The sequence below is a fragment of the Phasianus colchicus genome, chromosome 1, assembly GCF_987193195.1.
Source record: "Phasianus colchicus chromosome 1, bPhaCol1.hap1.1, whole genome shotgun sequence".
Classification (NCBI taxonomy): domain Eukaryota; kingdom Metazoa; phylum Chordata; class Aves; order Galliformes; family Phasianidae; genus Phasianus; species Phasianus colchicus.
The window spans coordinates 93,139,975-93,165,434 of record NC_143436.1 but is presented as its reverse complement, the minus strand read 5'-3'; the positions used below and the strand labels follow the sequence as shown (position 1 = coordinate 93,165,434).

At 36.0% G+C, this 25,460-nt stretch overlaps 1 protein-coding gene across 8 annotated transcripts in view; it reads right to left on the bottom strand.

Annotated features, from left to right (window-relative positions):
• Positions 1–25,460, bottom strand: part of EPHA6 (EPH receptor A6) — a 515,780-nt gene that overhangs the window by 114,906 nt on the left and 375,414 nt on the right. For all 8 annotated transcript variants that reach the window (XM_090152397.1, XM_090152418.1, XM_090152412.1 and 5 more), the window contains one exon: positions 19,274–19,459. In XM_090152397.1, the coding sequence (XP_090008523.1) occupies positions 19,274–19,459 (186 nt within the window). The remainder of the gene's footprint in view (positions 1–19,273; positions 19,460–25,460) is intronic.

The window sequence follows — 25,460 nt, the reverse complement described above, 5'->3', positions numbered from 1 at the left end:
CAGAATGACTTCAGGATGTTTTCACTCATAACTGCACTTTCATTAAGATGGGAGTGTAACATCTAGTCATGGCATACTAGAGAATGGAAAGTAGAAAGAGTTTTCCTGTTTCTGAACAGGGGAATTATCCAGTGTAATCACTCAATGTCTAGGCCAAGACTGGCTTACAGTATGAGCACCTTCCATTCTCAGCTAAATTCCAGCTTTTATTCTTTTTAGTGTTTCATAATGGAAGCTAGGTTTGAGCATCTTTTCAAAATTATTTGCAATACATCCATTATGGAAAGTACTGAAAACCTACAGTATGTTCTCTCATGTGATCTTACTGATTTATCCTTTATAGACCACCAGAAATTGTGTGTTACATTTTAATTTTTTCTTTTTAATGCAGAACATATGGAAGGTATTATAAAATTTTGAAATTATGATCTCAGATTTTCTAGCACATTCAAAATGCTGACTTTGGGAAAAGAAGAGCTGAGGGAAGGGAAGGGAAGGGAAGGGAAGGGAAGGGAAGGGAAGGGAAGGGAAGGGAAGGGAAGGGAAGGGAAGGGAAGGGAAGGGAAGGGAAGGGAAGGGAAGGGAAGGGAAGGGAAGGGAAGGGAAGGGAAGGGAAGGGAAGGGAAGGGAAGGGAAGGGAAGGCAAGGGAAGGGAAGGGAAGGGAAGGGAGGGGAGGGGAGGGGAAGGGGAAGGGGAAAGCGGAGAGGAGATGAGAGGAGAGGAGAGGAGAGGAGAGGAGAGGAGAGGAGAGGAGAGGAGAGGAGAGGAGAGGAGAGGAGAGGAGAGGAGAGGAGGGTATAGTACAAAGTGGTATGCCTGAATTTTTACCCACATAACTGACATGTCTCAGGCAAACCTGAAATTTAAGATCACAAAACTATACTATGGTAAAATGCTATGAAACCACAACGGTTAACAGAAATGAGTGTGCTTACCCATCCTGAAATCACAGAATCAGGGAATTGAAGAATGGCTGAGGTTGGAAGGGAGTTCTGGAGGTAATCTGGTTCCACAAAATTATGGGGAGATTTCCACTACCTTGCAAGTAATACAGTGAAAACATTCCAAGGCTAAATTCTGATCTCAGGTACCTAAGCTAGTACAAACAAACCCTGTATAAAATGTATGCTGCTGTGAAGAGGGAAATTTGCACTCTTACATTCAGCAATAAATTTTCAGAGCATGGTCTAATTTTATTTCCTCAGATTCCAGTAGAAGTGAATTATATCAAACCAGAGCCTTCACAAATAATTCTGTTATTCCCGAATGCACTTCCAAGAACACTTTGTAGATCTTTAACAACCTGCATCTGGGCAACTTCTAAGGCAGATTGAGTTTTTAACTTTGCTGAAGTAACATACAGAACTTGGAATACTAACTCAAAGCAGACAGTACTAGAAAACTTAAAAGGCCAGGATGTAAATGTAAAACGTCATTTACAGGAAGACTTTGAATAACGAAATTATAAATATGTATTCCCTGATACATTTCCAAGGGAAAAACTGCAATTGAAATCATATCATTTACAAGAATTACTTATGAAAATTAGAAGCTTATTCTGAGTATTGGTAAGTCAGTTGGTTAGCTTACATGAAAATATAATTTATGAAAATCTCTCTAAGAAATTTAACAAATGACATAATTTAATTCTCTTGGATCATCTTAAAAATGGACCAAGAGCTGCTCAAAGTTTCACGTTTTTTTCTGTATCTTATTGACAATGAAAATTCACTAAGATACAGTGCACTTGAAAATTTTATTTTAAAACAAAAGCTACTCCCTGCCCCCAGCCCTATTATATTCCTTAAAAACGCTTCTTTACAAGAAACCTCTTCTCCCAAAAAAAGCTGAAGAGTAGCACTGTACTGGACAACATCCCCTGCCTTTTTTCAGTCAGCTGCCATTATTCTGAATGGGACTGACACTGTATGTAGCCACAATTAGGTGGCTATTCTCAGAAAGGCAGCAGACTTCCAAAGTTTTAAATAAGACTACAATGACCAATTGCTCTTAAACAGAGCTACTATATCACTGGAGCAACAGGATGTATTATCCCCTTGTGGCAAAATGCTGTAAGCAAAATGGCTGAGGAACCAATGTGCCCTAAGAGCAATAGAAAACAACGCACATTTAAAGAAGATAAAAAATCTGGAAGCAGAAGATTGTATGTTTGCTGACAAACTGGCCTCACTTTCAAACAAATAATGGCAAAACTTCCAAGAAGTTCATAAAGAACTCTTCTAAAAAGTTTTGGATCTGAAATACTTATTAGAAAAAATAGAAGAAAAAGTAGTAAAAATTCTGCTTAGCTGTGACAAACACCTGTATACTCAAATAACTCAGCCAGTTATGGCTGGTTTGTGAGAGCTCTAATAATTTCAGAAAAAGTGCAGGGAAATACAAGGTAAACATGATATTTATAAAAAAGATGAAGATTGGAAAACCTAGAATTGCTTTCATAGTGTTTGATTATTTTAGGATAGTGCCATGAGTTTGAAGGGAATGAGAACCTGAGAATTTTAGTATTCAGCAGCAATTTGCTTCTAAACTATGAAGAAGCAATGTAAGATTTTTTTAAATCCTTGTTTAGTGGTCATACATGGTATTTTATATAAGAATGGAAATTTCCATAAAAAAACAGACTTAAGGTTTAACCACTCAGGTAAACAACACTGATGTACCTGGCATGTATGTTATGAAACCTATGAAGCCCTTTTTCATTTTCTGCCTTCTTCGGTGGGCCGAAGGAGACAAAGTGTTGGCTCTGACCAAATGTGGGGTCAGAGACATTGCCCTGATATGAGTTCTGCTGAGGTTCTGATGGCCCAGTGGGAATGTTATACACACCCAGAGGTTTGTCTCCTGAGGAATCCAACCAATATCCTTGCAAAGAGTGGGGAAATTTTCAGATAACAAAACTCAACAAGATAATCTGAAGAAGGGTTTGTTTGCCTGGAAATATTTGTTTTCTTCTCCACTAACAACAGCTAATAATAATAATAGTAAAGGACTCAATTTCTACAAGTGCTGCCTTGCTTATTTTCATCACAAAATTTCTGAAAGATTGCACAATGACTAATTTAGGTGTCTGGAAAATGCATTTCCACGCTTCGCTGGACTTATATCTCAGTTTGATTTTAATTCTGAATTTTCTTTATTTTACTGCTCTGGGAATAACAAATCATTCACAAGTTTTGGCATCATTTCTGAAAGAAAACCACTTTGACCTAGTTCTTGTCAAAAAATATTTTAAAAGGCTCAATTTTCTCTGCTCTAGAATCAATTTTATGGGATCTCTCTAGAAATGAGCAAATACCTTGCAGGGCAAAGGTGCTGTTCAGGTCTCCAGTCCTCTTAAGTTTAACCTTTCTCTTATTTCTTGATTGGCAGCTTGAAATAAATCCAGATTTGAGAATACTGACAGAATGTAGAATGTGTACTATTTTAGAAAATCCCAGTTACAGTAAGATTTGGCTTTACTTGGGACTTCTCTGGGAGAAAAGCAAATGCTAGAAGAAGCTTATAATTCTGATAGAGGAAGAAATGAAAGTTACAGAATAATTGAATGGAGTATTAGCATCTAATTCAATTTCCCTTCTGAACAAACAGTAATTTGAGTGGAAAAAAAAAAAAAAAAAAAAAAAAGAAGAGAGAACTGCTTGAAAAGAGTTCTGCAAATACTTAAATCCATTTGTTTTGCGATATGTCAAATGTCAATGCACACTGATGTTCGGGTCGCTGAGAAGACTGGTATGGTAACATTAATATGATTAAGGCTTTTAACAGGAATAACAACTGTGGTCTTGGATCATCTTTGCAGTGTTAATGGAATAGTAACTGGAAATAATGTGCTTCTTTTACAGGATAAAACAATCTAAGTTTAAACTGTCTATTTAGTAAGTATTTTTTAGTCAGTGCTTAAACTGAAAAGAGCTTTTGTACAATCCTAAACAAGAGCTGTGAAATCCTTATATACTTATAGATATGTACAAACTCAGAATGCTGTTCTACGCTCTGCATGCTGTGCATTTGGATTTCATGGCCATGCATGTATCATCAAATTAGCTGGAAGCAAAATACTTCAGAACTGGATCTTTCAAGATGTAGAAAACATAGCCTGCAATTTAAGCCCGAACCTTTGTGAATCATTTTGTATGCATCATTCTATATTATGATTTTCATTTCAGTCTTCTTTTGACCACTTTGTTTCCATAATTTTGGAAGGAAAGATCCTCATTAAAACCTGAGAGTTCCTAAGCTATGGAATTTTTCATCATTCAAGACAGGAACCTCTCATGGGATATGCTGAGGAGATCTTATAAATAGGATTGTTAAGAAGTTTTAGATTTTCAGTTCTTTTTAATGGCATTTCCATGAAAAGAAAGATTATAAAGATTATAATTATTAGCTTCATGTTTTAAAAGTGCAGTAGGTTTTAAAGCGATGAGTAAAATAGCTTCTCATGCATAACATGTAAGGATAGATGTATTGATTCAACTTGCTAACATTCTGCAATTCTGCAATTAAAATTCTGATCATCTACTTTTCTGCTTTTCTAGGCTGTAAGTGTGAACAAGGAGTAGGAGATAAACACTCTCCACTTTTAGAAAGCAATTGAGGACACACTGCTTTCAGTTATGAAAAAGCACTTAGGCCTGAATTTCCAAAGAGTCAATTGACAAAAAAAGTAGATATATATTCTGTTACTCAAACATAGATTATAAAAAGAACGTGATAATGATCATGTCAATTTATAATTCCATTCACTATTCATGATCATATGATTAAGCAATTCATATTTCACTAATACTGCTGAAATTAAGTACCAAGATTTGATTTTTCTTTACATCACAAACACTGACTCCTTTAAACCAGTGATGCCAACATGTTCATTGGTGTTAAGGAAGTGTACTATATAGAATTATAGATTCAGTATTTACAAATCTATATGTTAGATTAAAAAATCTCAGAAAAACCTTTCAAGGCTCAAAGAAGTTATCCCAGCACACAGCTGATAAACTGTGTCAGAAGACAAGCTGTAGGCTGCTTCTGTCTCTATCTGATGAACTTTGGCATATGCATGGGCAGTTCTGGTTGCATTGTTGGAAAATGTTAGTGACCAAAGACAATTTCTGCTTGTTAATGATCTCGTTGCGGATATTATGCATTCAGAGGACAACTCAATCTCAGTGCTCACTTGGTGTAGAAGGATGAATGCCATTAAATAGCACCTCTGTAATCTGATTTTTGTTATGCTAGTTATGGCAACAGTGATTCTGGCAGGATGAACACTGGGCAGTCAGCATTTAAATAGGTAAAAAAAAGTCATATTCTTTGCTTCTAAAGACTTTCACTGAAAATTGAAAGTAAATTGCAAATGTTATCTAAAACAGCAAAGAAACAATGTCTGGATGTTGAAGAATGTACTCACCTACAATTGGAAAGAAAGTAGAAAAAGGGAAAAGTGGAGACTCTTCTCCAAAGCGGGTAAGTTATTCTAGGAAGAATAATACGCTTCTGTTGTTTCAGGAAGAAAGGAAATCAATTATGTGAATTCTAGCAACTGTATGGTAGTTTATTTCACATTTCTACTTCATTATCAGCTTAACTTACTTACTTTCAAATTTTATTCGGTAGAAACTACCTTGTTAAAGTTTAGTAGAAAAATGACAATATCTACGAACTGATGTAGTCATGAATCAATTTGGGAATGTCAGAATATATTTCCATTTTAAAATGTGTTTACGGGATTACCATTAGTGTTTTGTGCTTGTAATAAGAAGAGAACATACTAAAAATGAATCCTCTGCAAACTCACAGCAACTAATTATGGTGTTTAAAAAATATGGGTTTTTTCCACATGGCATCTCTCTTTCATTTGACTTCCTCCTCAACAGTCTTTCCTCCCACTACTGATTTATAAACAGTGACAAGGCTGTATCTATCTGTGAAGACCTGTAAGATTTAAGAAGCAATATTTCATGCAAACTGTATTTCCAACCAAAACATCAAGAATCTGGAATGTATCCCAGGCAGTTTGCATCTAAATTATTTATTCATATGGAACCTGAATCGCATATGTATTAAGAATCAGAAAGATAATTATAGATTGTGAAATGGGTACAGTGAGATTCACTGCAAGGTAAGGAAAGGAATTTGGGGGGTCAGGAATATACAAAGAACGTAGTGATGGGCTGAGTGAACAGATTCTGAATAAGGAGCTTACAGATTAACATTATATCAAAATGATGGTATTTGTGTAGATTTTATCAATGATTCTAGAAGAATTGTGGATGCAAGAAACAATTTATCTGCTTTGGCTAGAGCTGCGAAGCCGAGCAACATGAGGAAGTAAAATGAGGATGTGTTGCTCAGTGCAAACCTCTGTCATTAAAGTTCTTGCTTGTTCTCCAGAGCAGAACACAGACAGCACATGTCACATCTCAGCAGCCTATAAATCAAATGAATCTGAACAGATTTTCATTGCATAATATGACTGTTCCACTTCCACATCTCAAAGATTTCCTGCTAATTACTGAAAATTGTCATTTTCAGTAGGTTTTAGCTCTATATACCGCAGAATTAATCTCTGCTTGGAAAGCATGTCTCAATTGGAGTTGCTCAGATTGTTGTATTTGGATGAGTCTACATAGACTGATCTACCTTCTGCTTGCTACAACAAGCTGGTATTTCTCAAGAATTTCTGCATCAGTATAAGTACTAGAACTACAGTTGTTTATAGCAATCCTTGCATTAGAAAGGTGAGCATACTGTAAATACCCAATTTATTTTCCTCATGTTTCTGTTAAATTTTATATCAGATGTTTTATAAGAGATTATCAATCCATATTTTAATTCTTTTTCTTCATATGAAGCTGCTATTAAAGATATCTCAGTCTTGTTGCCTTCCATTAGAAATTTAGACATGAGTTCTTTAAACTGTTGTAAAGACTACAATACAAATTGAGACAGAGGTTTATGAGACAGAACATGCCTGAGACCTGGACATCCACTATCAGAGCTACCAGTTCCCTAGATATGACGGTGTCTCTATCTTATTGTGATGAGATATTGATCACAAGGCTCTTTCTTACTCTAGTTCAGGTAAATGTAAGGACCTTACCTTGTCCTTAATTATTAGCCTGTCCTGCATAACTGATCACCTGTGTTGCCCTTGCATGTCTTGTCTCATCACAAACTGAGCAAAGTCAACTGATAGGTCCAAGCAACACAGAAAAAGAAAAATTGTATTATTCCATTCCTTATTCATATCCACACAAATGAATGTAACTTTTAAAGATACGTGAACCGGAGAAGAAGTACAGCTTTTCAGCAAGAGTTTTAAAGGCTCAAACAAACATTCATTCAGTCAGTCCAAGCTCAAGCATACAAAATAACCTATTGAACTTCGTGCATTAGGTGAATCAGGGAATATTTACAAAATGTGTCCTTTTGTTTCTTCTGTGAAGGCTTCAACTCAAGATAGCTATGACAAGAACACAACAGTATAACACGGTTGAAAGTTGATCCTAGAATGTCCATAAAGATTGTCAGCCTATGCCATATGAGAAAGTACAGATAAATATGATCTATTTTCACAGGTATTTATGTTTACATTAATTTTTAAAAGTTACTTAAGCAAAAAAAAAAAAAAAAAAAAAAAATCTAGTTGCCACCTTGTACCTATTTACTTTAAGAAAACTTACAAGATATATAAGTTTATGCATACTTCTACAGCATACAGAAGTACTAAGATATACATATCCATCCTTTGACGCCAAAATTCCACCAGACTAGAGAAAATAAATGCTCCTTACAACATTCACTACATTTGAAAGCTCTTCCATAATAAAGTTAGAGCATTGTTAAGTTATTTAGTTGTAATCTTTATGGCTTCAATAACCTTCTGTATTCTATACTGTATTTCCAAGCATGTATCTTACAAGAATCTTGCAATTCCTACAGTATTCTCTCCACACACTTAAGGCAGTGAGCTCACCCAAAAAATCAAAGAAAACCAAACTGTGATGGTGAAGAACTCTTCAGTCCTAGGCAAACTCCGGGCAGCATGAAGATAATACATTGAGAATAATGTTGTATCAAATGAAAAGCAGCAGGGATACATTATTAGTTTGATACAGTCAAGTAAGTTTGAATTTAGGGAAGACAGTGAGAGAGGTGACTGTATGTATTTTAAACAATGTGGACCTAACAATTACCATGATTATGTCTTTCATCTTTCATTTTTCATCTTGGCACTTCAAAGGGAAGCTGTGCTCTTGGCTATTAGACATCCAGCACTCCCCGTTGTACAGAAATATCAAATTATCTCTACTATTTTGATATCTAATCTAGATTTCTCCCACAAAAACTCAGTCTTAGTGTAAGGATCTTAACACAAAAGATCATGGAACAACATGATGGCAAAACCTGTTATGATAAAATTTATACCCTGAGCCACATACATTTCTTAGCTTATTATCAAGAGTCTACAGTAATTCACAAAAATGTAGAGATACGTTTCCCTTTGACAGTCTATCTGGTAGAAAATCTTATGTTACTGCAGCCTTCAATAGCTTTATTGTGACTTCCATTCTTCAAGTGACTGGTCAACAGGAACTACCGCTAGAAACTAAGAGACTAATGGTGGGACAAAAGAATGGAAGGTACATAAGTATATTCTGATGCAACAAGGCATTAGGCCTGACTACATTACACCATGGGCCATAGAAACGAAATATTCTAAACAGTATTTAGAATATCCTCTTCTTCCCTGGTACTTTCCTCAAGTTCCCCCAGACAGTACCATAATTTTATATAAGGACTACCATTTTCTACTTTCTGATGATATAATCACTATTTAAATTAGGCAGGTACGTAACAGATAGATATTCTTCCACAATGATGTGTTAAATTTTAAAATCTTATGCTGCTCTGTAGTAGGAAAATTCCAATCTATATTTCTGTGTCAAGAAGAAATAAGTCAGGATGGGGTCAGAAAAGCCAAGGCTCAACTTGAACTAAACTTGGTAAGGAGTGCCAAGAAGAAGAAAGGCTTCTATGGATACCTCAACCAGAAAAGGAAAATCCAAGAGGGTTGTACCCCTCTAAAGAATGACACAGGTAAGCTGGTAACAACATACAGGAAAACAGTGAGGTACTCAACAACTTTTTTGCCCTGGTCTTCTCTGATAACTGCATCACTCAGCCCTCGAATGGTTTGGAAGGAGGGAACTGGGGAAACAACATCCCTTCCACTGTAAAGGAAGATCAGATTCATGACCCAAGGAAACTGAAGTCTATGGATCCTGATGAGATGCATCCCAGATTCCTAAGGGAATTAGCTGGTGTAGTCACCAAGCCATTCTCAATGATATTTGAAAAGTCACTGCAGTCAGGGAAAGTCCCAGGTGACTAGAAAAAAGGTAACATCACACTCATTTTTAAGAAAGGTAAAAAGGATTACCTGGGGGACTACAGACTTGTCAGTCTCATTTCTGTGCTTGGAAAGACCATGGAGCTATGCTATGCTAAGGCACATGGAAGGCAAGGTGGTGTTATGGGGGAACCAGCATGGCTTCACCAAGGGCAAATCCTGCTTGACCAACCTAGTGGCCTTTTATGATTGTGCCACTGCCTGAATGGACAAGGGAAGACCCACTGATGTCAGTTATCTGGACTTCAGTAAGGCCTTTGACATGGTACCTCACAACCTCCCTCTCTCCAAAATGGAAAGACATACATTTGATGAGTGGACTACTCAATGGATGAAGAACTGACTGACTGCAGGATTGAGTTCAGAGAGTGGTGGTCAATGGCTCAGTGTATGGATGGAGAAGAGTGACAAGTGACGTCCTGCAGGGATCAGTACTGGGATCAGTACTCTTTAATAATCTTCATCAATGACATTGACAGTGGGGTTGAGTGCACTCTCAGCAAGTCTGTGGATCACATCAAGCTGTGTGGTGCAGTTGACACGCCTAAGGGATGGGATACCATCCAGAGGGACCTAGACAGGCCTGAGCAGCTGTCCAAAGCTAAGTGAAAGGTCTTGTACCTGGATCAAGGCAACCTTCATACCAATACAATACAAGCTGGGGGATGAAAGGATTGAGCACAGCCCTGCCAAAAAAGATCTGGGGGTACTTGTGGATGGGAAGCTGGACATGAGCCAGCATGGGCCCTCACATGAGTCCTCACAGCCCAGAAAGTCAGCTGTATCCTGCGTTGCTTTGAAAGGCAGACCAACAGGTTGAGGGAGGTGATCCTGCTCCTCTATTCTGCTCTGGTGAGGCCTCACCTGGAGTACTGTGTCCAGATGTGGAGTGTTCAGTACAGGAGAGATGTAGACCTGTTGGAGCACTTCCAGAGAAGGGCCACAAAAAATGATCCAAAGAATGGAACACCTTTCCCATGAGGACAGGCTTAGAGAGCTGGGGCTGTTCAGCCTGGAGAAGATAAGGCTTCAAGGTGACATGATAGTGGCCTTTGAATATCTAAAGGAGAGCTAAAGAAAGGAAGGAGACAGCCTCTTTAGTAGGTTCTGCAATGCTAGGACAAGGAGAAATAGTTTCAAACTTACACAGGATAGATTTGGATAAGAAATCAAAAAAAAAAAAATCTTTTACAGTGAAGGTAGTGAGGAACAGGCTACCCAGAGATGCGGTGGAAGCCTTGTCTTTGGAGACATTCAAGGCCAAGCCATACCAGACTATGAGCAACCTGATCTAGCTGTGGATGTTCCTGTTCATTACAGGGGAGCTGAAATAGATGACCTTTAATTGTCCCTTTCAACACCAAGGATCCATTGATTATAACTTCTTATAAGTGTATGTAGTGACAGGACAAATGGAAATGGCTTTAAACTGGAAGAGGGTAGATTTAAATTAGATATTAGGAAGAAATTCTTTACTGTGAAGGTGGTGAGACAGTGGAACAGGTTGCCCAGGGAAGTAGCGGATACCCCCTCCCTAGAGGCATTCAAGGTGAGCCTGGATGGGGCTTTGAGCAACCTGGTCTAGTGGAAGGTGTCCCTGCCTATAACAGTGGGTTGGAACTAGATATCTTAAAGGTCCCTTCCAACCCAAACCATGCTGTGATTCTGTGATTCTATGAAAATAAAATAATTTTTTTCCTGGCAGTGAAAAGCACAGAGGTTCTAATGTTGATTTGGTTTTGATTGCTAGAGTCTGCACTAATTCAACTGCCTTATCATCCATACCCTGTAGTTAATGTGCTCCAAATTAAAATCAACTACTGAATTCCTAGTGTTTCTACAGTAATTCATTGTTTTGCTATTTTCTGATTTTCTCAGTATTCTCTCCAATCATACCACTTAGTCTGTTCAGTCTCTCTTGGCAATTTAAGAACATTATCCATTTCATTTTTTAGTATTTTTACCAATCATGCTTGATTTTACAGTTTGCAGCCGCAAACTCAACAGCTCCATTCTGGAACACAGATCTATTGTATAGCCTTAACATGAAGGATTTTATTATGTTACATTTCATAAGACACTATTTGAATTTGCACACAGAAAAACATCAGTGAACAATTAACAAAAGCTTGAACAAAACTATACAGAAAACAGCTTAAAAATGAGACATGACTCAGGATGTTTCATGACACTCCCAAAGTCTTTAAGAAAAATATCTTTTGAGCTGCTATAATGAGTACCTAGTCTCTGAGGCTGGAAGTCTTCGAACTGCTTTGAGTCCAAATGTCAATGGCATCTCCACTTAATATATCTGTAGTGAGGTGGAGACCACTTTTCATTTCCTGGTTGACAGACGAAGGAAGGAAGAAAAAACATACCATCTTTTAAAACTAAAAGCTCAGTGTGTGCTTCTTCTTTGTCACCAGTTTTAAAACCAACGTTGCTCCAATTATTTCAGCAATATCAGTTTGGATTCAGTAGAACATGAAACAATTAAAAGTCTCTTGACTTTCAGATAAGATAGAAAAATTGCTGCCTGCTTTTCTGTCCTTTTCAAAGAGCACATGATTGAGCAGGGCAGAAGATTTTGCAATTGTATCTTCCAACTATGTTGGTACCTTCGAGGAAGCTGTATTTGAGAGGAATTTGTATCAGCATTCAAAGGTCTTGGCTGTATTTGCAAAGCTGAAGTTGTAAGAAATAAAGGTTTTTGTAGGTCAATTTTAATCAGTTATTGCAATGAATATAGCTGTATGTCTTTGAAGTGTTTTAGCTTTTCTATTTTTCTAATCAAGTAGACCAGATAATAACTGAATTAAGTATCCTCTACTGGCATACAGCTAAGCTATGATGATCCCTGAAGGATAGAACGAAGTCCTGGCTATATTCTGTAGATAGAATGAACTGAAAAGATGAAACAGATCATACCTACAACATTTGCATGTGGTAATAGCAATTTGATTTCTAATTCATTCCTTTACTGTTGGTCTGCATATGTTTTCATAATAAGACAGCTATAAATTCCAAGACTTAAACCAGTCTCAATTTTACTTGATCAAGTGATGCCTCATGAAGTTTACGACAATGCAATGCTTTAAAAAGGAGATACAGAGGACTCAGTCAAACTAACTTCTAAGAACTGAAAAAAAAAATCAGAATGATTGCAAATACTTGGAAAGTGACAATGTAGTAAATAACTACCTGCATGCATTTGTCAAGAACAAACACCACACCAGTGTAATTTCTGCTTGAGTCAAATAGGTCTCTCAGATAGAAGAGTTTCTGTAATGTTATGAATGCATATCCCAGACTGGTCATAGTTGGGACAGAGTATTACGATTTCCACTTTTGATGAATAACTGCACAGCTAGGGTAACAGCTGGGAAGCCATCTTCAGTTGGTTTGCTGTCACCCTGAAAAGATACAAACAGCATGGCCCAAGGCTTTCATCACTATTCTGTTTTTCCCTTAATGACATGTGATACTGGAACTAAGCATATGTTTTAAAATCTGAGAAAGACACTGAAATGGAAGAGCTCTTGGAGATTAGGCTCAGAATGCATTATGACTTGCTGCACCAGGCAAAGCAAATTCTGAGAAGACAAAGCTGATCAATGGAGACAGCAGTCAATGACCACAGAAGTATATCTGAGAGGGTAACAATAAATCAAAATAAAACCCAACAGTGGTTGCTTCTGAATACCACACATACTTAAATTTGATTTACATATTTAATTATTTCCCGCTTGCTAGCAGAAGGTAAGGATCACCATAATCACAATGTTAATGATGTAAATTGATGATTGTGCTTTTCCTTAAACAGACAAAATATCTGGCCATTTCTTATCTGCAAGATTTTTTCTTTTTAAGGCTGTTGCTTGGCATCATTTTTGTAACCTCTTTTTCTGCTAGAACAATATATCACATCAAAACATCTAAATATCCTTGAAAGACAGGTGACTGAATGTAGACATATGAAAGCAAAGGGTCCTGAAGACATTAAAATCTTGTTTCTCAGACATAACCTATAAAAGTGGAATTGTAAAAGTTTAATTGTGTAAGATACCATATAATGGCCACATTAAGCTGCTGCTAACAAGATGTTAGCTGTATGACTATTTGGCAACATACTTTTTCTTCGTTGCTTATCATCCTGTAACATCCAAGATGCTACAGCGGAGCTGACAACTATAATATATAGCTTGCTTGCTGCAAAACAGAAAAGCAGAACATAGAAAAGTGACTGATTTCAACTGTGGGAAATCATAATGACCCTGTAAAAAAAATTCTCAGACTGTAGTAAGAAAAGTTTGATTTTCCATAGGTTTAAGGGCTAATTTCCCCTAAGTATGTGTCATCTAAGAGAATCAACTGTTGTGTATTCTTGGTAGCAACCTTCATCAGATGGAATGCATGGTAGCTTGTGTGCATTTTTTGAAATATCTACATGCATGTGTGCAGGTGTAAAAATAGCTTAGTGCAATCAATGTTGATTATGTATTTTGACTAGAAGTTCCTGAATGGTAGCCTATTTTGCAAAAAGGCTGTGGATATTTAGCTTTGTCTCTCTTACAGCAGTTGTGTTCACAGCTCTAATATTCAACACTATTCTGGATTATATTTTAATAAATTGATCTAGTAAGTATAGCTAATAGTGATGGTGATTGTTATGGCTTTTGTATTTATTCACTGACCACAGAAGTACTGAACTCAGTAATGTGTTATGTTAATTATCTATGGAACAGGAGAGAAAGAAAAAAAAAGGCAGCGAGCCAAATTTAAATTTGCAGTTCCACTTACAGAATGATTTACAACACAATTGAAATTCTGCTGTTTTGTGTATCACTACGGGCACAGCTATGATATTCTTGATCAGACAAATTCAGCTCTAAGTCTAATGCCATACAAAGCTCACTGGCTAATACTATACAGCTATGCTCTCACTATCACTCTGTATCATACTGTACAGTCCACATGCACAATGGAAGACATTCAGGGGTGAACAAAGCCTTGACACCCTGCTGGGCTTATCTGCTGCATAAGGCAAGTGTAAGTGCCTCTCAGTGCGAGACCTGGTTTCAAGGGATGGATCTGAGGCTGTTTTGACCTCCAACACACACATCCATGCCTGGAGATGCCAGTGACGTCTAACTGATGTACCAAAATTGCTTACACTGTAGTTTGTAACCAAGGCAATAATGTTAATGTGGAACTTACTAACACTGTATATTTTCTGCTCATTCTGAAGTTTAGACTTTTCAGAAGTCGGTGACATTCTCTTGAATAATCCTAATCAAATTTTGCAATATATCATGATATAGCCATCTTCAAATAGTCTCAGCTTAAATGCTAAGCTGTCAACAAACTGAACACAGTAATGCTTCCTGGATGTACAAATTCACGACCAATGTAAGAAAGTTACAAACACTGCCATGAATTTTCCTCAATCCTTTTGCACAACAGTCAAATGTACAATGCCTTTTGTAATAAACACATACTGTAAAATATGTCATCTTTCAAAATGAAATCTGAGGTCTTTTTAAGAGTCTCAGACAGCTAATATGTTGGAGAAAGGAACAATAATAGATTTTACTGCACTAAGGGAAAAAAAAAGACTAAAAAAATGTTTTAAAAAAATTACTTGGTTTCTCTCACTCCTCTGAAATATGAAGAACAAGTTGGATATGAAGAGTTGTAAATTACAGTGAAATAGGATCATGCTGCACTTTTCCTTTCTCATGGATAAGAACAAGGTACATGGACCTCAAGACCCTTCTGCTAAACACATTATACACAGTAATTTAAAGAGAAGCTCTATGATTAAAACTTTGAATTTAATCTGTCAAATGACTGACAAAAGATTTCAGAACTGCAATAGCAATCACAATTTAGACATCACTGAAGCAAAACAGTCAGAAGATAACTAAGGAGATGAAAATATCACTCCAAAGCCAGACTCAATGTTATGGGGATGTAAGCTTACTCAGAACCAAAAATCTAGGAGTTACCTTCAGTCCTGCTCCTTTTTGAAGGGCTAATTTTGAAAACTCACCTGAAGAGTAATAATATACATAATATTACTATAGAAAATTAATGCCTTAAAAAGATGCTACTTGTCAAAGTGATGTGTATGAATTCTTCATTATGTAAAGTTTGAAAGCCAAAACAATTCTTCAGAAATGAATGTTAACAATTGCGAGTTATTTGGGGTAAAGTCTGGGATGGAGAGGAGCAAACTGAGATTATGACTACAATAAAGAACTTGCATGGATTTATACTTTGTTCTGACACAGAATTACACAGAACTGACAAGGTTATGCTTTGAACTATTGTATAGGGTGAAATCAAGGTCAACTCTCCACAGATTCCTGTTTGGCTGGCTCTATCTACACCAATGAGTTCTTTCAGCACAGTGACAATAATCAGAGATTATTTTTTTCATTTGTCTTTTGCTGTAGTTATACTGGCAGATTTTTGCTGCAAACATAGCTTGTATTTACTACACAAACTTTTCATGGGAAGTCTGCAACACAAACTTCAACACTGTGTAGATATGGAAGATGCATCTTATTTCTCTATAGCCCAGGTATCAGCATTGGTTACAAGTATTTGCACTGGAAAATGAAATTTTATTTTTCTTCTATTTGTCTATGAAAGTGTAGCAGTATTGGACAGTGATGCACAGCTTGGTGGAACATACCATGGGACACTTAAGAAGAGCTCCTAAAATTACCGATTTACTGATATGATTTGAAAGAGAAACATGAATGCTTTTGTAATGTGCACAAGCATCTCCAATCAATTTGCAAGGCAATTAGTGTCCCTTAATGGCAAACCATGAAAGGAGCGGAGCTGGTAAAACAAAACAAAGAGGAATAAAGATTCCTTTGTTGTTTCTGATTAGTAAAAATGAGTGAACTACTTGATCCAGATTCTGTGCTACAGAGTGTTTGCCTTGGCCTGGCAAATCGTCCTTGAAATGAACTCTGTTAGCCAAGAGCTTGCACTACAGCAATGTTTCTCTGCAATTAGGGATCTCAGTTAGGACGAATTCAATTAGAAAAGAGGATTAAAATTCTGTTGAAGATTTACTTTTGAGAAAGCTTACTTTAGCATTTTTTTTCTGTACATAGTACATATTCCACAGCAATTTTGGAAACAGTATCTTTTAAAAGTTCACATTTGCTGAGCTGGTAGCACTGGATAAGAGCTCACGTTTGTAATGAACAGACAAATTCGTTATTGCCCCAGTCAATAGCTATTGATTTGGTAGAGCATTTCTGTTTATCACAATCAAATCCTTTTTCTTTTTTGTTCAATAGTCAATGACATTGTAATGGAAGGTACTGCTTACAAACTGATGCAGTATATATTAGCAGCAGCTAGAAGTTAATGACTAACAGTTATAAAGAGGAAAGCATGTGCTAAGAACAGCATTACACTTCTATTAATCAAAGTTACTGCATCCAATATGCCTTTATAGGTTAGTGGAACTGTAATGCACATCACTTAAAGAGTTTTTGCTATTATTAATCTCAGTCTTAACACAAAACAACTTTTAATCATGCTGTCATTGCATAAATAATTTGTCTAGGACAAGGTTCTGTCTGACTTTTATAGCATCCCTTTTAGTCATTGGAAACTTCTGTCCCTAGTTTGCTTTTAGAGTCTTAAAATCAGCATTTAGAGAGGTATTGCTTTGCTCCCAGCTAAGGACATGTCATTCTCTAAATACCACAAGTGGAGCAGTATTAAAGCAAAAGACAAGCGTAATAGAGTGCATGTGCCCATTGCTCAGCTTGCCTCCTAACTTGTTCTTTGCAGCAAAGAAGTACTGCACAAATTAGTACTTCACATTTTATATAATTTGCACTTTTCAGCTCTTAGGGTGAAATTTGATACCTTGTGTATTCTTTTCACTCTATACTTATTGTTGTATAATTGTTGTTTTAAACCTGCCCTACCTAAACCACATTTGCTTTCAAAGTTTTTCTTTTATATCTGAGAGTTCAATATAACAGTTACATCTTACATCTGTATTGTTATGCTACATCAAAGCAAATACCCCCCCAAAAATAATAGAGTGTGTTGAACCCAGAGAGAAAAACACAACTACTAATGATGACTTCTTGACTTAAGGTTGTCCATACCCATTTTTCCTGTAGAACAGTAACAAACAGGCCAACACTGGAGCATTGATTTATCTGTTTGTTTCTGTTTTCTTAATGCAATTTGCATTTCTCTCTGGACTGATGATGAGGCAGAAAGAAAATTGATAAATGTGGCAGAGATTAAACAACCATGCCATTGCCAAGTACATTATTCTGTAGTCTGTGTGCACCGACTAATTGGATTTAAACAATGTTCATAAATTAAGGCCATTAGAATTTTTCAGAGATGAGACACATTGCTACATTTACCATACAGATTCTGGTCACATGTGTGAAACTAGTGATGGCTGGTGAAATTCTAATTGACGTTATATTTCTCATTTTGAATCAAGGAGCAAAATTCAGTTCAGCTCCTATGTATTTACGCATCCCAACAAAGATATCCAGTGCTGCTCAGTCAGCATTAACTTGTGTTCTTGTTTGCTGTCAGCAGAACAGCTACTGACAGAAGAGCAATGGAGACTAAGCCATATCTTTCCAGAAGCAAGCAACATAATGGATTTTGTTAGTCTAATAACCATGCATTCCTAAACCATAATGAATTTATTCTTGCAATACTGTGTGAAGAAGAACAAATTGATCTTCTTCATCTTAATTTAGAACCAGAGAGAGACAGATTTTCACAAGGTCATCCCTTAACTCTACTGAATTTCCATTCCAGGGACAGGAGTTCAGGAGATACAATTTCCTTTGTGCTCTAGTACGTTGTGTTTTTCAAACATAACTTTAGATACTATAACAAAGTGAAAATAAGAAATAATTGTATTCTTTGTAACTACTGTGAAGGTAAGAGGGCATCATTGTCTTACACACACAAAAATTTCCTCTTGACATGTTCTGCAATATTTTAAAAGAGAAATATATGAAAGCATTCCAAATCAGCAAACAGGATAGCTGGGTTGAGGCAATGATTAATTACAAGAAGAAAATGTCTTATAAGCTTTAGCATAAAATACAGCAAAAAGTCAGATTTAAAAAAATTACTTGAACGTTAATAAGACCTTCATATAATACTTACGTTTTTCAGTATTTCATAAAAAAATTAAAGCCCAGATAAAAATGCTAGACATCAAAGAAGACTGTTAGCCTTTTGGCAATTGCAGTGACATTTTCAAACATTATTCTGGAATTTTAGTAAATCATTTGAAAGTGTGCAATAAGTTTGAAATAGTTTGCATTTTTATTTCTTTAAAATACAAATTTGATCTCTTCTGGTACCAAAATGAGCAAAATTCAACTGAAGAAAGAGTGAGTGTTTGTGGGAAAGGAAGAATACGGCTGCTAGCTATCTTACAAACACTACTGGTTGAATTGACCTCATTGTCAACTCAGTTACATTTATGGTTTTCTCTACTGAATTCCATTTGCCCACTGGCAAACTCTGCAATGCTGTTTCATATAGAACTGTAACAATTTTATTTGAACGAGGAGGATTTTTAGATAAAAAAATCAAACCAAGCCAAAACAAATAACCAACACATTTCTAATTGGAAACAGATAGGTTGCGTATTTCTCACTGTGCTCTCAAACTATGCAGTACCTGATGTCATTAGGATTTACATATTTTCTGAATATTGCAACCTGTATCAAATGTAGAATTCTTGATATTGATACTAGAAGATACAGAATGGGAAAACCAAGGAAAAGCTATTTATAGTAACTTACTTTTCGTAACAACTCCTTCAAGACGAATTATATTTGGGTGATCAAACTGACCCATTATACTAGCTTCTCTCAGGAAATCTCTTCTTTGCCTGTCCATATAACCACCTTTTAGAGTTTTAATTGCAACAGGTATCTCTCTTTTTCCTGGTGTCTTCAGACGTCCACTGCATACTTCCCCAAATTCACCTTAAGTAAAAAAAAATATTAGGTCATTCACAATGCTTAAGGAACAGTTTGCACTAATGAGCATTAACAACTTATTTTTAAAATTAACCTTCAATAGTTGTCTTAAAAATTGTCCTTTTTAATAGCTCTATGTTATTTGTAGTGATTAATAAAACTAGAACACAAAAATACCCAAGACTTGCACAGCCCATAGAACTAGATACTTCTCTTCTCAATAAAAATAAAGGATAGGATATTCAAGTTCATGAGTGACAACATTCATTGGTGCCACTACCCCGAGATCATGGGGACTGCAACAGTCTAATCATCTGCCCTACAGTGCACAGTTTACCCTGCTTAACTGAGACTTTGAAACTGAACTGTGATATCAAGTCTTTGTGATCTAAATGAGCATGCTATGAGGAAATAATGTAATGATGGTTAGATTTTAATTGTAATGATGACAAAATACCTTTCTGTAGATATTTGAGATGGATGTGGTAGTAACACATCTATGTACAGAAATGCCATAACAATACCAGAATATCTGGCTTTCAGTTGTAGAAAGCATTTAAAAATGTACTTACTGCTATTTTGCCCAGAAAAGCACTTCCATATGATTTATTTAAATGGCTTTATTGTTTACATGAAACTAATCACCTACATCACTGTTTGGACAGCCAAAGGTCAACAGTTTCAGCAAATCAGGATTCTTGTGTAGTGAGAGGAAACCCAAAGCTTACTTCAACTGATGTTCTGTGTAAGAAAGGGCCTTTGAAGAAAGCACATCTTGTATTGACTTTACACATTTACTAGTTAAGTTTGTATGGAAGTCACAACTTTACTTTGATCTTGGAGCAACTAGGAAGTTATTTAAATCCCATACCAAATATTCTCTGGATGTCTGCAGGTCAGGTTTCAATGGGTCACAATTCAATAAATCAAAAGCAATGTTTATAAGAATGTGTCAAAGCACTTATCAGTGCAGGGTATTTCCATAGCAAAATCAAATTTGATACCCCAGCCATTTTGGAATCAAAATTGCTGAAACGAAAAAAGAGTCATAAAAAGACCTACATTTATCTGGAGGATATAATTTGTTATAAACTGCATTAAGTGACGTGGGAACTAGTTTTCCTTAAAGGTTAACTACAGAATGAATGAAAATAAGAGAGCTCTATCCTGTACGAGTGTGATTAGATATAAAGCAAATACAGAAGAGAAAGGATTGATTGGAAGTCCCACTTCAGAAAATTATAACTGCCTGATATTATAGGATGAGAATGAATATTGTCACAAAGTCTGTATTTTATTAGGCTCTGTCACCTTCCATTACAAAATAAAACAGGGTTTATTACTCAGTAAGACTCAGGAAGAGTGGAGGGATTTAAAAAAAAAACATCCACTTCATAGCTTGTCTTTTGCTTCAAAACAGAGACATCACAGAAGTGGAAGAGTGTAATTAACAGATGTTGAACATAACCTTTGAATAAATTAGCATATTCTAACAAAAGCCAAATTTCCTAGGTCCTCTTCCTACCTATTTCTTTTGTGTTTATCCAATTTTTGAAAATAAACAAAGTTTGTTTCCTGAAGATATGTTATGTATATGAAAACAATGTCACAAGACGTATGCTCTGGGAATCTTGACAAAAGGGCAAGTTGGGTAGGGAATTTCATAGATATTTATCTCCTTTATCAGTCTGCCTGCATGTGACACTTGAAAAAACAGTAGATAACCTGAACTTCCAAAATCCTACTATAAAACAAAATCATGAATCCTGAATGTCTTGAATGAGACAGAATCATAGAATCACAGAAACAGAAGAATCAATGAGCAGAAATGGAAATAGGAATTTCCTTCTCAACACGAGGAAAACTGCTTTACATGTGAGAGTGACAGAGTGCTGTCACCAGAAAGGTGGTGAAGTCGACTCCTCTGAGATGTTCAAGAGCCTCCTGGGTGCTGTCCTGTGCACCCTGCTGTCGAGAACTGTTTCAGCAGAAGGCTGGACTATATGATCCCCAGAGGTCCCTTCCACCCCTATGATTCTCTGATTTTGTGGAGATAATCAAGACAAATTCTAGCTCTGCAACAGTAAAGGTATTTGTGTATAGTAGAAGTAGAAGCTAAGAGCCAGGTGTCAATGAAGTGACTGTTATTTCTTGCTCCACAGAAAAAGCTGTAGATAACTAGAGAACTAGAGAAAACAATAGAGTTCATTGTCTGCTCAGTTTTAATAGCATGTGTTTTAATGGTATAAAACTGATATGTCTTACTGTAAGACATGCAAAAAGAAGCTAATTGAGCACTCCAGAGACTTGCCTTATGGAAGCCACACATTCCTTTTCTCACCTTGTCATAAAATACATGTTATTTAAAGTGAAACAGGAGTAGTCAGTCTACTTCAAAGCCTTACATGCATTCTTGTATTACTGCATGAGATCAAAACAAATATCTTACAACACATAATCGCTGTTGATAGAACTGAAAGGTTATAGCACCAAATACAGCTCAAGTCATTTCCCATACTTTCAGTCATTAGACCTTTGGGAAAATTGACAGAATAAAGAAAATACAAGGATAAGTGTCGCTTTTAATAGAGTCTTCACAAAGAATGTCTGGGAATTCCTTTTAAGAAGAGTGGCTGAAGCTTTAAACTAAAGTTTAAAAGCAAGAAGTCTGGGGTAAAAAAAAGCGTCACTGATAGGACAAAATCAAAGGATGTCATTGCATGTCAGTAGGTGCAATGAGCTCAATACAAAGTGACGCTGAATGGGATAATCTGAACAAAATCTACAGCAAAGAAGGGCAAACTGTGGGAACTGTGGGAATTGGGAACGTAATATTGGGAATATTTAATATTAAAGATAAAAAAAATCTTACCAAGTGTTTTGAAACCAAGAATATGCATTATGAAATTAAACAACAGTAAAATTTTGCTGTAAGTAGAGGATGTAATAAAAGGAAATTGACTAATCAACTTCACAATTTAAACAGCAACTATTGCTAGATTGTGGACTTCATTAGCACTTGTTTATTTGGTTGATATCACCATGGGAAATGAAAGCTAAGCGTATTTATAGGTGTTCACTAAGTGTTTACAAAGTACTTAGCTTAGCTAACACTAAATTTACCTCCATTTAGTTAAGTGGAGGGATTTGATTTTAACTTTTTACAATTCCATAATAAGAAACAAGATAATGAGTAAACTTATCTCAGAACACTGCTTGTACTTTGATAGTATTATCCCCAAACAGTTGCAATAGACTATTCAGTAGCAAATAATTTCTGTTTTGCCTTTGGTATTCTAACCTGCTTACTGTTATAAATATTTGATCAAACTGCAAATGCCACTGCTGCTCTTACCCTTCTGTTTGAAACCGGAATATCACCATAAGTTCTTCAAGGACTAACAGAAAAGATCATTAACAACTATTAACCTAGGTGCGCTTTCATTCAATCAGAAGGTCTACAAAATAGCACTTTTGTTTCTCAGGGAATCCAGATGTAAGATAGTAGTGAATGGGATAATGGGGAGACTGACTAGCTGGCCAGCTTGAGTATGCATTTAGGTGCACTTTTTGTTACTTTAATGCAGATCTTCATACTCTCCTGTGACAAATGGTGAACAATTTAGAAAGGATTTTGCAAAGCTTGTATTTTAATTGCTTTAGTTACACCAAAGTACCAGAAGGAAGGACAGTAATTTGGAGTTTTGTAAATGTACAGGAATACTGAAGGCATGACAGAAGGGAGGACTGGAATTGAAGTAAAAGGCTCAATTATCTGGCACCATGGAATAAAGTGGTTCTGTTCAATAACATCAGCTTGGTAAATGTCCACTAGGATTACTTGAAAGGAATTTTAGCAAGAGATTATTATTATTTTTTTTTTCTCAACATGAGAAGCCTCATGGGCTCAGCAGCATTTTTTAACTTGTTGCTGCTTTGCTCTTTTTATTTTGGCTATTATGTCTGATAGTTGTAGTGGTGAAAAATCTTGTCCTGAGTGTCAAAGCCATCTGCTATGCAACTAGCGAATTGCCAAGGGCTTTTTGGACATGATTTTTTTTCTATTAAAAAAGCAAACTCAAAACTACTTGCAGGAAAAGATAAGTTTCAAATTTTTTTGACCAAAAAATCTATGAAAAAAATTGAATATTTGCAATGTTTCAATCTGATATTTTGCAAAATATAACTTTTTAGTTCTTAAATGGAAAAGTTTCTGTTTCAAAAAATTACAGAAATTCATAATGAAAATTATTAATCAAAATAAGTTGATCAAAAAGCGCTCTTCTAAGAACTATCTTTATTAATTCAATTATTAATTTAAAGGGTTTTATCATTAATATTGATTCATTTGGTAAAAGATTTTATTTTTCATTTCACTAATCTGAAAATTGTAAAAATATTTTAGAAGTAATTCTTCTGGGATGAGAAGACTACTTTAAATATGGCTACAAAGTTTGGTACAGAATCAGAGAAAGCATAAAGGAAGCTTCATGACTGCTGTGAATTACAACAGTACGTTATGTCTCCTAGCAGCTATCCAAGAACTCAGTGAGAATTTGTAGTTTCCCTGCCTTAGAAACAATTTTTAACCTGCATCTTGCCTGCATGGAACTGGGTTTAAATTTCCTTTGAAATAGTTCGCAAGTCTTACCAGGCAAATACCTTTGAAGATGTCAGATTATTCAGTTATTTTATAAGATTAAATATATAAAAATAAAATATGTCAAAGCAGACAAAAAATTCACTCCTGGACATACAACAAGAAGGAGAGAGAAGCTGAATAAGGAATTTTCATAAATGAGTTGAGATTAAGGACACAAGTTTCATCCGAACAAAAATCGATAAGCCCAACCCTCATTTGTCATATTCTCCTTTGAAATCAGCAGCCATTCCAATCCTGAAGGTACTTCACTATGCTTTGTAATCAATATCTATAGTATGTCTGAAGAAAAGGAAGAAATAAAAGAAATCAAATAGAATGTTTTCTGCAAAAGTCAGCCCTCTAAGGGCTCTCTCAAGCTAATAATTCATATGGTGCAAGTGCCAGCTACACATTATCTCTCTTAAACAATCAGGCAGTACTCTTGCTATATGGAATTCAGAGTGAAACAGATTTTTCTCTCTTTCAAGTCAATATGTTCTCTTCTCTGCTTGTTAACAGACCAGGTTTTATGTCCATTACATTATTTGCGTTTATTTTCATGACATTTCCTACGGCATGGAACACCTTTAGCAGCACAGTTTGTAACCAGTGCAGTAATGCACCATTAAATGAGGGACCTCAACTGAAAAATACCTCTCTCTTCTTAAGATATATGAAGCCATGATAAAAAAGAAGAGTTGTAGTGCATTGTGTATTTTGATTATAATTTCCCTGACAATACCAGTTAGCAGTCCTATGGCAGGTTCACTATGAATAAATTACAGAATTACAGACCTTATTTTTTCTTTTTTAACCACTGACACACTTCCACAAGGTGTAACTGAGTTTAGCTGCCTGCTGTACTTCGATTTTTTTTTTTTTTTAATGGCATTACAATTAGAATAAGTAAAAAAGTTTCTTTTAAAAAAGAACAACAACAACAAAAAACAACAGCGTTTTTATGCAGGTATTTATTTAGTAAGTAAAAACCAGTATTGTTAAAGATGGCCAAGAACAGGTAGCTCAAAGATGGACAATGAAATATGGATCATATTAATTCTTACTAGAATCTTTGTAGTTAGTATTGTATCTTTAAGACAGCAATTTACAAAACTCAGTCACTCCTAACAGCATCCTAGTGATGGAAGAATAACCCTATTTTGTAAATCGTAGACAGGCATAGGGTTACTGTATTTCACAAGCAGAAAAGAAGTATCAGAGCTGGAATTGGGGCTCAAATTTCAGTCTGTTGCCGTGCACATCAAAATTACTGATATAGACCCTCAGCTCTCCCACCCTCCCTTCCTGTTGTGGCTCAGTATAGATTAATATTTCTCAGACACTGACAGTGTGCAGACAACAACA